Below are 17,354 nucleotides of genomic sequence, written 5' to 3' on the forward strand. Positions count from 1 at the left end.
CACACACACACACACATACACAAACACACACATACACACACACAGAGGCAAACACATAGACAGATAAACACACACACACACAAATATATATATATATATATATATATATATATATATATATATATATATATATATATATATATATATATATATACGTATACATATACATACTTATATAAACAGCACAGTACAAAACTATCATACGCTACTATGATAAAACAGTATAATACAAAACAATACAATACAGTGGGATGGCGGACAGTACTAATACAATGCATCAGAACACGATACAACGCAAGAAAACACAACACAACGTACGGAAAGATAAGACAAGGCAACATGATGCGATTCAACACGACACGATACTTTACGACCTGAATGGACAAGGTACAAAACAAGGGAGCCTAACCCAATCTACGTGATCCATATCAGTGTTCGTTGGATTATGGAAACACAAAAGCGGAGTATGGCTGCCTTCATGGCTGGGTAAAAACAACCATGCACGCAAATGTCCACTCCTGAGGTGGAGTGAACTTGGAATTTTTGCTTCCAACGAAGGAAGAAGAAGAAGAAGAAGAAGAAGAAGAAGAAGAAGAAGAAGAAGAAAATCCCAGATTATACTTTGTATGGAAAATTACCCATTTCCCTCTGAGCACTGCACAGTAGCATACGTGGCCTGATACTATAGACAATGCAAAACAACACTATAAAATCCTACACAATACAATCGAACCCAATTTAACACTCAGAAAGTTCCTTCTGGGTATTGTTTTGAGGGACGTCCATCGCCCAATACGATACGATACGATACGATACGGTACGATCGAATCGAATCAAATCCAATTCAACAAAACCCAACAAATAACTATACATACAAAGCACATTGTTGACTCCTTACGCACATTGTTCAGAGTGATGTTCATCGCCTGATACAACCCAACCCAACCCAAAACAATGCAATAGGACAATACACCAAGCCTTCACATTCCAAACACCACTACGTTTTCGAACGCGTGCGTTTCCTTCACGGTCTTCATCAGAGTGACGTCAATCGTCTGTACACTACACTACACTACACTACACTACACTAGATGTGATGCGATGCAATGCGAAGCAATACAATACAGCTTCATACCACCACAGCCTCATACCACCACCACAGCTTCATACCACCACAGCCTCATACCACCACCACAGCTTCATACCACCACAGCCTCATACCACCACCACAGCCTCATACCACCACCACAGCGTCATACCACCACAGCCTCATACCACCACCACAGCCTCATACCACCACAGCCTCATACCACCACCACAGCCTCATACCACCACAGCCTCATACCACCACCACAGCCTCATACCACCACAGCCTCATACCACCACCACAGCCTCATACCACCACCACAGCCTCATACCACCACAGCCTCATACCACCACCACAGCGTCATACCACCACAGCCTCATACCACCACCACAGCCTCATACCACCACCACAGCTTCATACCACCACAGCCTCATACCACCACCACAGCTTCATACCACCACAGCCTCATACCACCACCACAGCCTCATACCACCACCACAGCCTCATACCACCACAGCCTCATACCACCACAGCCTCATACCACCACCACAGCCTCATACCACCACAGCCTCATACCACCACCACAGCCTCATACCACCACCACAGCCTCATACCACCACAGCCTCATACCACCACCACAGCGTCATACCACCACAGCCTCATACCACCACCACAGCCTCATACCACCACAGCCTCATACCACCACAGCCTCATACCACCACCACAGCCTCATACCACCACCACAGCCTCATACCACCACCACAGCCTCATACCACCACCACAGCGTCATACCACCACAGCCTCATACCACCACCACAGCCTCATACCACCACAGCCTCATACCACCACAGCGTCATACCACCACAGCCTCATACCACCACCACAGCCTCATACCACGACCACAGCTTCATACCACCACAGCTTCATACCACCACACCCTCATACCACCACAGCTTCATACCACCACAGCCTCATACCACCACCACAGCCTCATACCACCACAGCCTCATACCACCACCACAGCTTCATACCACCACAGCCTCATACCACCACAGCTTCATACCACCACAGCCTCATACCACCACCACAGCCTCATACCACCACCACAGCTTCATACCACCACAGCCTCATACCACCACAGCCTCATACCACCACCACAGCTTCATACCACCACAGCCTCATACCACCACCACAGCCTCATACCACCACAGCCTCATACCACCACCACAGCTTCATACCACCACAGCCTCATACCACCACAGCTTCATACCACCACAGCCTCATACCACCACCACAGCCTCATACCACCACAGCTTCATACCACCACAGCTTCACACCACCACAGCTTCATACCACCACAGCTTCACACCACCACAGCCTCATACCACCACAGCCTCACAGCTTCACACCACCACAGCTTCATACCACCACCACAGCCTCACACCACTACAGCTTCATACCACCACAGCCTCACACCACCAGAGCTTCATACCACCACAGCTTCATACCACCACCACAGCCTCACACCACTACAGCTTCACACCACCACAGCCTCACACCACCACAGCTTCATACCACCACAGCCTCATACCACCACAGCCTCATACCACCACAGCTTCATACCACCACCACAGCCTCACACCACCACAGCCTCATACCACCACAGCCTCACACCACCACAGCCTCACACCACCACAGCCTCATACCACCACAGCCTCACACCACCACAGCCTCATACCACCACAGCCTCATACCACCACAGCTGGAATGCGTGCAGTTCCTTCCCGGTCTTGTCCAAGGTGACGTCCGTCGCATAATACAATGTAATGTGATACGATGCAATGCAATATGACTGATACATTACAATACAATACAATACAATATAATACAACCCCAAGCCTTCATAATCCAAATACCACCACACCTGGAGAGAGTGCAGTTCCTTCCGCGACTTGTTCAAAGTGACGTCTATCGCACTGATGAAATACAATACAATATGATGCAATATGTAACAATACAATCCCAGTCCTACACAACCCAAATATGACAATATAATACAATACAGTACAACCCTAAACCTACACAATCATAATACCACAATACAATACAATGCAATACAACCCCAAGCCTACCCAATCCAAACACCACCACACATGGAAAGCATACAGTTCCTTCCGCGTCTTGTCCAAGGTGACGTCCATCGACTGATACAACACAATGCAATTCATACAACACAATCAATCCATACAATACAACACAATGCCATTCATACAATACAGCACAATGCAATTCATACAATACAACACAATATAAAACAGCCCCATGTCTGCACCACCCAAACACCACCACACCTGGAAAGCGTGCAGTTCGTTCTCGGTCTTGCTCAAAGTGCCATCCATCCCCTGTCGTTTCTTGGTCGTGGAGTCAATATCTTTGACAAGTGCTTCCCGGTTCTTCTTCAGCTCTGCAGCCTGGTCGTCATTGTCTAGTCGTTCCCCCCTCAGAGAGATCACCTGCAGGGGTTAGTAGAATATATCAGAACAGAACAGAACAGAATGCAATAGAGTAAATCAGAATAGAACAGAACATAATAGAATATGATACTTCATTATTATGAAACATTAATGTTTATAGGACACGAGACAATACATATATTTTTTTCCAATTCGGTGTGTGCAATATCACCAAGTCATTGCAGAAGAACAAGCTGAGTTCCGCTGTGGGAAAAAAACACCACAGAACAGATTTTCAACCTCCGTGTTCTCTGCAAGAAATATATAACCAACACCAACAACACATCTACCTTGTCCTCATCGACTTTAGAAGGCATTTGACTGAGGGCAACTGTGAAGAATTACAACGTGGGTCAAAAGCTGATCAACACCTTCACACAGCTGTACGCAAAAGCCAACAGTACAGTCCTCAGTCATGGAACTATTGGCGACTGTATACACAAGTCAGTTGGGGTCCACCAAGGCTGATTTCTATCTCCTACACTCTTCAACATTATGCATTCCAACACTGGGCTGATCTCCATTCCGGACCTGATTAATGTTTCATCAAAGTGGTTCACTCTGGAAGGACACTACGGCACTATCAACATCAGAGGACGTTTCACAACAAATCTCCCATTGGCTGAAGATACTGATGGGCTGGCAGACAGTGGGAAAGAACTAGCCAAACTTGTGAACCACTTGGATGAAGCTTTAATCAAGTACGAGTGCATGTTGGTGTGTGGGTATGACACAAACAGAGAGAGCAAATGTGTTTGATTCTATATTGTTTATTTGTGTATTAATTTTGTCTTCATATGGATTGGTCTTCTGGTCTGTCTTGAGGGAAAGGGGAGAAGGAGGACGAGGAGGAGAGGGAGAAGGAGAAGAAGACCAAGGAGAAAAGAGAACGAGGTCTCCAAGAAAGAAGAAAACGACACTAAACTCTGCACCAACCTGGTTGTAGATCTCTTCGCTGCAGTTGTCGGGGCAGATGTTGGGGTCAAGGTAAACGGCGTTCTCGTCATCGTCCTCCGAATCGTCATCATCATCTGAGCTGTCTGAGTCTGATTCCGATGAATCAGACTCGTCATCAGATGACTTGGCGACCTTTCAATATACCAAATCAGTTGCTGCAGTTAGATAAGAGCATACGTTTGATTCTAATCATAGTTTTTGCTCACCGTCAAAAAACAGACGAATCTTCTTTACAGTAAAATTGATACGTTACGCCGGAATGATTATCACGGCTAAACAGTCCTGGCCATGTCGGATCTGCATTTCATTGACACCCAGACAATTTTTACGTTAATCTCTTCCGGGTTTCTAATCTATTCGTGTATTTTCTACGACTTCACTGCTCAGTTCTCCATTACAAAATTACAAGAACAACCCCACCGCCCAAAAAAAAGAGACCTCCCCCACCCCTCCTCCCAAAAAAATCCCCACCAAAAACAAACAAACAAAAACACCAACAACAAACAAAACAACAAACAAACAAACAAACCCAACCTCGACTGCTTTGGAATTCACTGTACAGTATACAGAATACTGTATTATCTCATCAACAAGGACAATTCATTTGTGGTTTAAAAACACATAAACAATACACGAAAATCACAGTCATTCAACATGCACACATAAATAAACGACATGAAATGCTTGGATGTCAACCTAAGGCAGCCCTTGCGTACAATCAATAATCGCAGTATACAACAACAACAGATTACAACTGTAATTAATTCAGTACCCTCTTTATGATATTGACATTCAATCAACTGTCTTTATGATAACGGCACGTAAAACCGACTTCATTGTGATAGCATGCAATAAACACATGGGCGGTGTGGTCAATGTGGTCTGTCCAGATTGTTTCTCTCCATAACTGGATACCCCCCCCCCCCCCCCCCAAAAAAAAAAAAAAAAAAAAAACCCCCCACATTAATCCTTTTTAATCCAGAAACTCGAAATTAAACCAGATTTGGTACTGACAAGCAAAGTAATCAAAAACAAAACAACAGCAACAAAAACTTTAAAATTTACAACTGACACACAAGCACACACACACGTAAGCGCGCGTGTATGCGGACAGCAGAAACAATGTTATCACATAGATTCACTTTGTTTACACAATAAGCTTCAATTAAAAAAAAAAAAAAAGTAAGAAAAAAGGGGGCAGGCACCTACACGCACGCATCTGTCTTGACTTGATCATTAAAGTGCGTTGTTCTGTGACTTCTGTGACACTGGCTGAAGTTTGCAGCCGGTGGTGCGGGGGCTCTAATATTAGACTGGTAAAATGGTTTGACAAGGGGGAATCAGTTCGTACTATCTCAATAGCTCAGTCTGTTCCCCAGGGAACTCCGGAATGAGCGGCGTGTGAGTTATGCACCGTTTCCATGCAGAGTGGGCCAGCAAAAAAAAAAAAAAAAAAAAAAAGCGGGGCCACATGACCCGTTCCTCTACCGTCCCGTGAGGATACTGCGAGAGTCCAGGGTGGTTTGCTGATGACCGTTGCCCACCCTGGGCCATGGAGGAAAGTGGGGGGAGGGAGGGCGTGTTCGGCAAGGAAGTGGGGTGGGGAGCGCGGGAAGGGGGAGTGGGGGGTGTTGGGGGGTGGGGTGGGGGCGAAGACAGCCGTGTCACAGCAGCCTCAGTGCCTTGTTGCAGGAGTGTAAAGGGCAGCTACCAAATACCCCCCCTGAGAGGAAACGTCCCGCCACACTTCTGAAGCAGAACCTATATGGAGCATGACTGTCCCCTGAACTGCCTTCCGGCTGGAAAGACAAAGTCTTGTGCGGTGGAGAGAGAGAGAGAGAGAGAGAGAGAGAGAGAGAGAGAGAGAGAGAGAGAGAGAGAATGAATGAATGAATGGTTTATTCATATAGGCCATTGCCCCTCATGAAAGGGTGTCAAACAAAAACATATGTGAGAAGAAAAAATAAAATAAATAAGCAAGACAAATATCATACGTTGTCATGCAGTATACACTTAACTAAGTAGTACACAGCAGATAAATAACAACACGCCTATTTAACTGAACTCAATAAAGTAATCGTGTCATCAGAAGTGGCACAAGCTTAATAAATGAATTTTACGACGTAAGAGTGGATCGAAGCTTAAACGCTTTGTACAGATAAATTGAGAAATTTCTGATAGTTTGTTCGTGTGTAGATGCCATAAGTAGCGATAATCTAAACTGACTAGGGAACTTAAAAAATTTCAACGGTATGTATTGCATTCTTAAGTCATACATAACAGGACAGGATAGAACAAAGTGCACTTCATTTTCCTTCCCCTTCTTACACAGTGGACATAATAAATCAGACTCATCATGTACTTTATAACGGTGACTATGTTCTGCAATTTCCGAAATACCAAGTCTAAATCTAGTCATTATATACTTTAAATGTTTATCTATATTCATCAATAAATAGGTTTTGACATCGGGTATAGTACAAAAGGTTTTATAGGCATTAAATCTTTCACTGTTGTTAACATGGAAATCCCATTCTTGCCATCTACAAACAATAAGTCTTTCTTTAAAAGTCCGAAGAAACTCATCAATCCCCTCTACACCTTGATTAAGCCATACATACCCAAATCCAAACATAAACAGTTTACAGCGTATACTTGTAGCCCAGTTTCTTTTGCCACGCGCATCAAGATCAAATAACATTTTATAGGCTTTGTGAGGCAGTCTAGATTCATGCATTCTCAGTAACTTTAACCAATACTTAATGCATTTTATAACTGAATTTATATAGATAGGATATCTGTTTGTTTCCCCGTATATCAAATCATTGGGAGTTCGCTCTTCTACGCCTAAGAACTTCTTAAGTGCAAATAAATGTATCTTTTCACACTGAAATGCAGCTTTATCGAGTCCCCATAATTCGGCACCATATTGGACTATTGGTTGAATCTGTGAGTCAAACAGCTTTAAATATATGTTTAAAGAATTACATTTCAGTTTCGATAATTTCTGTAAAATATACAATAAAGCGTTTTTTCCCCTACTGTTAAGATCGCTACAGGCTGCCCCAAAGCTCAACTTTGTGGAAAAGTAAATTCCTAAGTATTTATATGCATTAATAACTGGCATTACAACGTTGATGACTGTGGCGGCTCGAGAGAGAGAGAGAGAGAGAGAGAGAGAGAGAGAGAGATGGGGGGTGGGGGGGGGAGGGCGTGGGGAGACAGGCGACCTTATTCCCCTTGTTCTCCTTTCCTGACTGATTTTTCGGGTCAAGCACGTCCTTCTCCCTTCGATCACTCTCAAGAAACGCGCATCGCCCCGGTCTTAAACAAACAGGAGAAAAGCTCAGTCTCTTGTGTTCAGCCATTGCAAGGTGGAGTATCAGGATATACGACCCGTACAAGTACAATACTCATGCTTCGAGCCACGAAAGTGAGGTTATCGGGACGGAGCGTGAAGAAGAAACAAACGATCTGAAGATGAACGAGTATTGAAATCGAATCGAACGTCAGTACAGACTCAAACAATGTAATATAAGAAATGTCGCAGAAAAGTAAGAACGGAAAAAAACAATAATGCTTAAAAGTCTGGAGAAAGTTGAGGCGAGACATACCTAAGCCTACTACTGGCCAAAGGCCAGGAAAGACTATTCAGAACCAAATGCAGGAAAATGGGCTGTGCAGTCGATGGACTAGGCGGGGACGTTTTACCACTGCGTTGGCCGCAAAATATGGCCAACAGAGCAAACTGATAGGCCAAAGTTTGTAGCAGTTAGACATGGTACAGTATATAACACTATACATCTCATTATCGAAACAATTCCGATTATATTATAGATTATAATTACAGATTATACATTAGATTAAAGATTATTAATCCGTCATGATAGATTTTTTTATGTTCCATATTTTGATATCTTTTTTGCAGAAAATCATTTTCTGAATATGATCGCATTTCCAAAATGCTGCGTCAGATAGCCATTTTGTGAATGGAAACGCCACAGGAGCAATACCAATCATGTTTTGCAGAAAGAACAAAGAAAAGAAATGAAGGAAGTGCGAATTGGTGACATAGCCACACACATTTTATTCCATTCCCCCATCTCTGACGTTGTTCTCGAGCACACCACCTCCCCCCCCCCCCCCCACCCAGACACACACACAACCACTCCCGTGTTGTTTCTGTCACACGGAACAATTAATGTGAGGCCGCAGTTTGGCCTGGCACCAGAGGAAACCCAGCACTGCTGCTGGGTCACAAGGGTCAAGGCAAGGCAAGAAGTTTATTTAGTGTGTCCCCTTGGGGCACAGAAACATTACATACATTCATCTTTTACAGATACCATGCAAATAAAAACAGCGATGTCAAAAACTAGACATAGGCCCATTCATCCAATCATTCAATATACACATTGAGTAATATTTCACTTATAATATAAACAAACAAAAAAAAGTTTCCTATCAATCGACAAACTATCAATGGAAAAAGGACTACGTATAGGAGAAACAATGGATTGAAATTCTGAGAGTATTTTTTTCGTTTGTTTTTCAGAAAACACGTGGTGCTTTCCGTGCGCTGGTGGTGTGGTCGTGCGGATGTTGGGATGCTCTCACCTTGCGTTTCACCTTCTTCTTGAAGACCTTGATCAGGTAGTCCCTGAACTGGTTGTTCTCCCCTATGATGGTGTCCAACTGAGTGAACAGCGTCTTTTCCTTCTTGGCGCTCTGCACACACACACACACACACACACACACACACACACACACACACACACACACACAGTGATGGATACCTTCAGCCTTCAGCGCTCCAAGTTTCTTGGGGACGCATGTATCAGGGTTGGCAAAGAAAACAGGTGTAGAGTTCGTATTTGTTAGTATCATTCGTTTATTCATTATTTATTTAATTCTATCAATGGATATGCATGTGTCCGCCACAACCCCATCATACGCTCATTCTTTTGCCATCTTTAAGTAGTGGTTAAATGGTTAAAGCCCATGATTCTCGCCCAAGTTTCCTGAGTTCGATCCCCCGTGGCACCTGGTGGGTTAAGGGTGCAGGTTTTTTTCTGATTTCCCAGGTCAACATTCGTGCAGACCTGCTAGTGCCTGAAACCCCTTCATGTGTAAACGCACGCAGAAGATGGATTACACACGTTATTGTATAACTTTCAACCCTCCCCCCGCCCCCAGCCCCCCGTAAAAGGCTCCAAGCCACTTTACCTCCTCAATGATAGAACGGAATACAAAGCTTTCCATTCCCCTCGTCAAAAGCTCAGTCCATGCTATCTACCTCCTGAACACAATGCAATACAACGGAACACCCCCACGCCCCTCAACTCATCAAAGGCCAGGTCCACTTTACCTCCTCAATAATACAACAAAATACCAACCTTTCCATCCCCACATCGTCAAAAGCCCGCTCCACACTTGCATCTGCCCCAACACTATGCAATACAACACAACACCCCCTCAACCCCTCCCCACCCCTACAAGCCCTACTCGTCAAAGGCCCAGCACACACACACACACACACACACACACACACACACACACACACACACACACACACACACACACACACACGCACACTCTGTCTTTCTCTCTCTCTCAACCACACACACACACACCACCATCACCACCACCACAAGCACCAGCACCACACCATAACTACATGCTTACCTCCTCAATCTCTTTGGTCAGCTTGGACACCTGGGCCTGGGTCTGCTTCAGGACCCTGTCCATCTCGCTCCTCTGGTCCAGGCAGTTGTCTATCCGACTCTGGATCTCCTCCTCCACGTGTTCGCAATCCACCAGCAGCAGCTGCTCCTCCTGCAGCGTGGTGACACGTATCTGACCCGCTTTCACCAGCACGTCCACCTCGAACTTCTCGTGGCGCAGCATGCGGTGGTGGATGTCGAAAATGCGGGTCTTCTCCTGTCAGTTCAAATCCAGCTAGGGTGGGCTGCATGAACGAACTTAGCAGCGCTAAGTGCACTTATTGTTGGGAGTGGATGTCGAAAGTGTGGGTTTTCTCCTGTTTGAAGGGGGTAGGGAAGAGGGTGGTTATGGTATGGTATGGGATGAAGGGGGTGGGGAAGAGGGTGGTTGTGGTATGGTATGGGATGAAGGGGGTGGGGAAGAGGGTGGCTGTGGTATGGTATGGGATGAAGGGGGTGGGGAAGAGGTTGGTTGTGGTATGGGATAAAGGGGGTGGGGAAGAGGGTGGTTGTGGTATGGGATGAAGGGGGTGGGGAAGAGGGTGGTTGTGGTATGGGATGAAGGGGGTGGGGAAGAGGGTGGTTGTGGCATGGGATGAAGGGGGTGGGGAAGAGGGTGGTTGTGGTATGGGATGAAGGGGGTGGGGAAGAGGGTGGTTGTGGTATGGGATGAAGGGGGTGGGGAAGAGGGTGGTTGTGGCATGGGATGAAGGGGGTGGGGAAGAGGGTGGTTGTGGCATGGGATGAAAGGGGTGGGGAAGAGGGTGGTTGTGGTATGGGATGAAGGGGGTGGGGAAGAGGGTGGTTGTGGTATGGGATGAAGGGGGTGGGGAAGAGGGTGGTTATGGTATGGGATGAAGGGGGTGGGGAAGAGGGTGGTTGTGGTATGGTATGGGATGAAGGGGGTGGGGAAGAGGGTGGTTGTGGTATGGTATGGGATGAAGGGGGTGGGGAAGGTGGTTGTGGTATGGTATGGGATGAAGGGGGTGGGGAAGAGGGTGGTTATGGTATGGCATAGGACGAAGGGGGTGGGGAAGAGGGTGGTTGTGGTATGGTATGGGATGAAGGGGGTGGGGAAGAGGGTGGTTGTGGTATGGTATGGGATGAAGGGGGTGGGGAAGAGGGTGGTTGTGGTATGGTATGGGATGAAGGGGGTGGGGAAGAGGGTGGTTGTGGTATGGTATGGGATGAAGGGGGTGGGGAAGAGGGTGGTTGTGGTATGGTATGGGATAAAGGGGTTGGGAACTGAAGGAATGTGAGTAGGTAGGTGTTAGTTAAAGTCCAGCCGGGTTGGATTGCATGAGCTGAACTTTGCGGCGCTAAGTTTGCTTATCGATAAGAGTAGTAGTCCCAGCTCCACGGTAAATTCCATGTACTTAGGAACATTCTTGACTTAAAGCAAACTCAAGCGCCGCAAAGACTGCCTCGTGCAACCAGGCCCAGGAGGCTGTTTAAGCCGGAGAAAGTATTTTTCTGAAGAAGACAATGGTTTGGATTCATTATTATTATTTTTGTTATTATTTTTTTGGGTGGGGGAACTTACTTGCTTAGCTGGGGTGTGGGTGAGAAGGGGTGTGGGTGGAGGGATATATGGGTTAATTTGGTACAGGAGTAGGTTTTTGGAGAAAGTGCCTTTGTTGTAGATGAAAATGTTTTTTTATGTTAAGTCAAGTGTTTTACTTGTTGGTTTGCGAAGACTTCAAAGCCTTTTAAAAAAGGATTGAAAATATAAAGGAAGATACATTTCCATTATATTTCTGAAATATCGTTTGAAAATGCTGTTGATGATCTGCTAATACCGTTACTCCAATTTCGAAAGTTTACTTCATAGTTTGTTTGGACATCTGCTTCAGGGGCTTTTTCGTTTAGATAATTTGTTCGTTATTTAGCTTTCATACTGTTCCCATGCTCTGCAAATGTTTCTGACGTTAGAATAACGCATGCACGATTACACACACTGACACACAACACATCCCCTGGAAACCCAAAATCTCTGAATCACATACATCATTCATACAACATCTCTGAATCACATACATCATTCATACAACATCTCTGAATCACATACATCATTCATACAACATCTCTGAATCACATACATCATTCATACAACATCTAGCACTCCAGATCCCGCCCGAAAAGAAACGTGATTCGAAAGGAAAACAAAAAGTGAGGCAAGAGGAGAAGGTTGCGTGTGTGTGTGTGTGTGTGTGTGTGTGTGTGTGTGTGTGTGTGTTCATTTCACTAGAAGAACCAGTCCTTTTGCTTGTTGTGTTTAACACACACACATACAAACACATGCGCGCGCGCACACACACACACACTGATAACCCTCAAACCTCCCCCTCCCCACCCTACGCCCCCAACACTTTCAACACAACACACGCCGCAAAAACAGCATCGCACCATACCACACCACACCATACCACACTACACCACACCACACCTCACCATACCACACCACACCACACCACACCACACCACACCACACCACACCACACCACACCACACCACACCTCACCATACCACATCGAACCGCGCCACACAACACCACACCACACAACACCGCACCACACCACACAACACCACATCGCACCGCACCGCACCACACCACACAACACCACATCGCACCGCACCACACCACACCACACCACACCACACAACACCACATCGCACCGCACCACACCACACCTCACCACACCATACACCACACCTCACCATACCACACCACACAACACCACACCGCACCGCACCACACCACACCTCACCACACCATACCACACCACACCTCACCATACCACACCACACAACACCACACCGCACCGCACCACACCACATCTCACCACACCATACCACACAACACCACACCGCACCGCACCACACCATACCACACCACACAACACCACACCGCACCGCACCACACCACACCTCACCACACCATACCACACAACACCACACCGCACCGCACCACACCATACCACACCACACAACACCACACCGCACCGCACCACACCATACCACACCACACAACACCACACCGCACCGCACCACACCATACCACACAACACCACACCGCACCGCACCACACCACACCTCACCACACCATACCACACAACACCACACCGCACCGCACCACACCATACCACACCACACCGCACCGCACCACACCATACCACACCACACAACACCACACCGCACCGCACCACACCACACCTCACCACACCATACCACACAACACCACACCGCACCGCACCACACCATACCACACCACACAACACCACACCGCACCGCACCACACCATACCACACAACACCACACCGCACCGCACCACACCACACCTCACCACACCACACAACACCACACCGCACCGCACCACACCACACAACACCACACCTCACCGTACCACACCACACAACACCACATCGCACCGCACCACACCACACAACACCACATCGCACCGCACCACACCTCACCGCACCACACCACACCTCACCACACCACACCTCACCATACCACACCACACAACACCACATCGCACCGCACCACACCACACCTCACCACACCACACCTCACCATACCACACCACACAACACCACATCGCACCGCACCACACCACACCTCACTGTACCACACCACACAACACCACATCGCACCGCACCACACCTCACCATACCACACCACACAACACCACATCGCACCGCACCACACCACACCTCACTGTACCACACCACACAACACCACATCGCACCGCACCACACCTCACCATACCACACCACACAACACCACATCGCACCGCACCACACCACACCTCACTGTACCACACCACACAACACCACATCGCACCGCACCACACCACACCTCACCACACCACACCTCACCACACCACACCTCACCATACCACACCACACAACACCACATCGCACCGCACCACACCTCACCATACCACACCACACAACACAACACCACATCGCACCGCACCGCACCACACCACACCTCACCATACCATACCACACAACACAACACCACATCGTACCGCACCACACCACAACTCACCATACCACACCACACCTCACCACATCGCACCTCACCACACCACACCTCACCACACAACACCACACCACACCTCACCGCACCACACCTCACCATACCACACCGCACCTCACCATACCTCACCATACCACACCGCACCACACCATACCACACCACACAACACCACACCACACCTCACCATACCACACCGTACCACACCATACCTCACCATACCACACCGCACCACACCACACCTCACCATACCACACCGCACCACACCACACCTCACCATACCACACCGCACCACGCCACACCTCACCATACCACACCGCACCACACCACACCTCATCATACCACACTGCACCTCACCATACCACACCTCATCATACCATACCGCACCTCACCATACCACACCTCACCATACCACACCTCACCATACCACACAACACCACATCGCACCGCACCACACCACACCTCACCATACCACACTGCACCTCACCATACCACACCTCATCATACCACACCACACCTCATCATACCACACCACACCTCATCATACCACACCGCACCTCACCATACCACACCTCATCATACCACACCACACCTCACCATACCACACCGCACCTCACCATACCACACCTCACCATACCACACCGCACCTCACCATACCACAACCGCACCTCACCATACCACACCTCATCATACCACACCGCACCTCACCATACCGCACCTCACCACACCACACCGCACCTCACCATACCACACCGCACCACACCACACCTCACCATACCAAACAAAACCACATCGCACCGCACCACACCACACCTCACCATACCACACCTCACCATACCGCACCTCACCATACCACACCGCACCACGCCACACCTCACCATACCACACCACACCACACCACACCACACCACACCACACCGCACCACACAACACCACACCGCACCGCACCACACCACACCTCACCATACCACACAACACCACATCGCACCGCACCACACCACACCACATCGCACCGCACAACACAAAACAACACCACACCACACAGCACCACACCACACTATACCACACCACACACCACCGCACTGCACCACACCACCCAACACCACATCGCACCGCACCACACCACACCATACCACACCGCGCCACACCACTCGCATCCCACCAACCTCGATCTCCTTCATAAGTACCGACTGCATGTACTTGAGCTTGATCTGCTCCACAGCCTTCAGCTCCTCCCTCAGCGAGGAGTGGAACAGGGTGGTGTCGTCACTGTCCCCCATGCCGGACGACAGCTGCATCTCGTCCGCGCCACCAGCCTCGCCCCGCGTGGTCCACCAGCCTGACTTGGGCATAGCGGCTGCCGAGTGGGGCATGGTGGACTGCTCGTGCGAGATGACCTCCTGAGACTTGTTGGAGAGTCGCCTCTCCATGGCGATCGCCACGGAGCTCTTGCGGTGGGTCTTGTTGAAGGGGCTGATGTGGGTCTCTTGCTGGCGGCTCAGTATCTCCTGCTGCTGGTGCTGGCGTCGCTTGTCCTGGGCCTCCAATTTCAGCTGATGCTCCATGTCCGGGGTCAGCTGGAACTGGCCCCCAGGCTGGTGAGGTGATGGTGGTAGTTCCATTTCCACGTGAAGGGAAAGGTGTCGTTGTAGGAGGCAGGTGGAGGTGGTGGTGGATGGGTGGTGGTGGAGGGTTAGGGGAAAGAATATTTCATAATGAAGTCATTTTTTCCCCCTTTTGTGCAAAGAAGGTTCTTCTTTTTAAATCGATTCAGCACAATAAAGCATTCAGGACATGACAAAAACAAAACAAAACAAAAAACAAAACAAACAAACAAACAAACAAAAAACCCCACCACCAACAACAAAATTGATATCGAATTTAGTCCGTATCACCTACAATGGCAAAGAGTTTTATCATGTCATTTATTCTTTTCCCTTCACAGGGCAAGTTCTTTTCTTCTTTTTTTTTTCAATCCATTCAACACAATACACTACACATTCATGACACAGTGAGAGAGAAAAAAAATCATTAACAATAAAAACGAAAATCACATCTAATTAAGTCAGTGCAACCCATAATGGCAACGAGTTTTATCGGGTCATTGTTTTCCTTCCCCTTTGCAGAGAATGTTCTTTTCTTTTCATTTTCTTTTTTTCTTTTCTTTTATTTTTTTACTTCAATCCATTCAGCACAATACACATTCAAGACACATGAGAAAGGAGAAAGAGGATAAACAACATCACCACCACCACCACCACCAGCCAACAACAACAACAACAAAAAATGGACATTCAATAAAGTCAGTACCACTAGGGATGGTTACAAACAATGACCACAGCACAGCAGACAGGTTGAATGGGTTGACAGTCCAGTGACCTGTTGTTCAGTATCCAAGGACTGACCATTGCTGGATACACAACTGTACAATCGTAATGTAGATATGCATTGTTGTTGTTGTTCTTCTTCTTGCACTATTATTATTGTTGTCACTATTACCATGATTGTTATCATCATCATCATCATCATCACATGCAAAACTGACTTGAAGTTTAACTTAAACAAACATGAAAGGTATTGCAAAGGGCTTTTTTGTTGTTGTAATTTTGCGCTTATAGAGCTGAATTTTGTGCGGGGGAGAAATCACAGCAAAAAACACTCGAAAGAGCGGTTAGAAGTTGGGGTTAAATGGTTAAAGCCCATGATTCTCGCCCAAGTTTCCTGAGTTCGATCCCCCGTGGCATTTGTTGTTTGTTGTTGTTGTTGTTGTACTTGTCTCTATTTCCTTTTGGTGTTGTTGTCGTTGATGGTTTAGTTCTTAGTAATCATCATTATCATAATCACCATCATCATCATCATCGCCATTTATGTGCTGTGTCCAAGTGCCGACGTGTTCATCAGTGTTCACTAGAGGGGATGACTAACATGTCATCATCAACACTAACATGATCATACTCATCATCATTACCATTATCATCATCAACACTAACATGATCATATTCATCATCATTACCATTATCATCATCATCACTAACG

General features: G+C 47.2%; 1 protein-coding gene across 1 annotated transcript in view; it reads right to left on the reverse strand.

The window, feature by feature from the left end:
* LOC143286366 (cilia- and flagella-associated protein 44-like) overlaps positions 1-15,940 on the reverse strand; it is a 21,087-nt gene extending 5,147 nt beyond the window's left edge. The window contains exons 1-5 of the mRNA XM_076593907.1: positions 15,452-15,940; positions 10,240-10,494; positions 9,172-9,282; positions 4,537-4,689; positions 3,439-3,600 (exon numbers count right to left, since the gene is read on the reverse strand). Of these exons, the coding sequence (XP_076450022.1) occupies positions 3,439-3,600; positions 4,537-4,689; positions 9,172-9,282; positions 10,240-10,494; positions 15,452-15,940 (1,170 nt within the window). The remainder of the gene's footprint in view (positions 1-3,438; positions 3,601-4,536; positions 4,690-9,171; positions 9,283-10,239; positions 10,495-15,451) is intronic.
* Between the last annotated feature and the right edge of the window lie 1,414 nt (positions 15,941-17,354).

This window comes from Babylonia areolata, chromosome 10, assembly GCF_041734735.1.
Source record: "Babylonia areolata isolate BAREFJ2019XMU chromosome 10, ASM4173473v1, whole genome shotgun sequence".
In the NCBI taxonomy this organism is placed as follows: domain Eukaryota; kingdom Metazoa; phylum Mollusca; class Gastropoda; order Neogastropoda; family Buccinidae; genus Babylonia; species Babylonia areolata.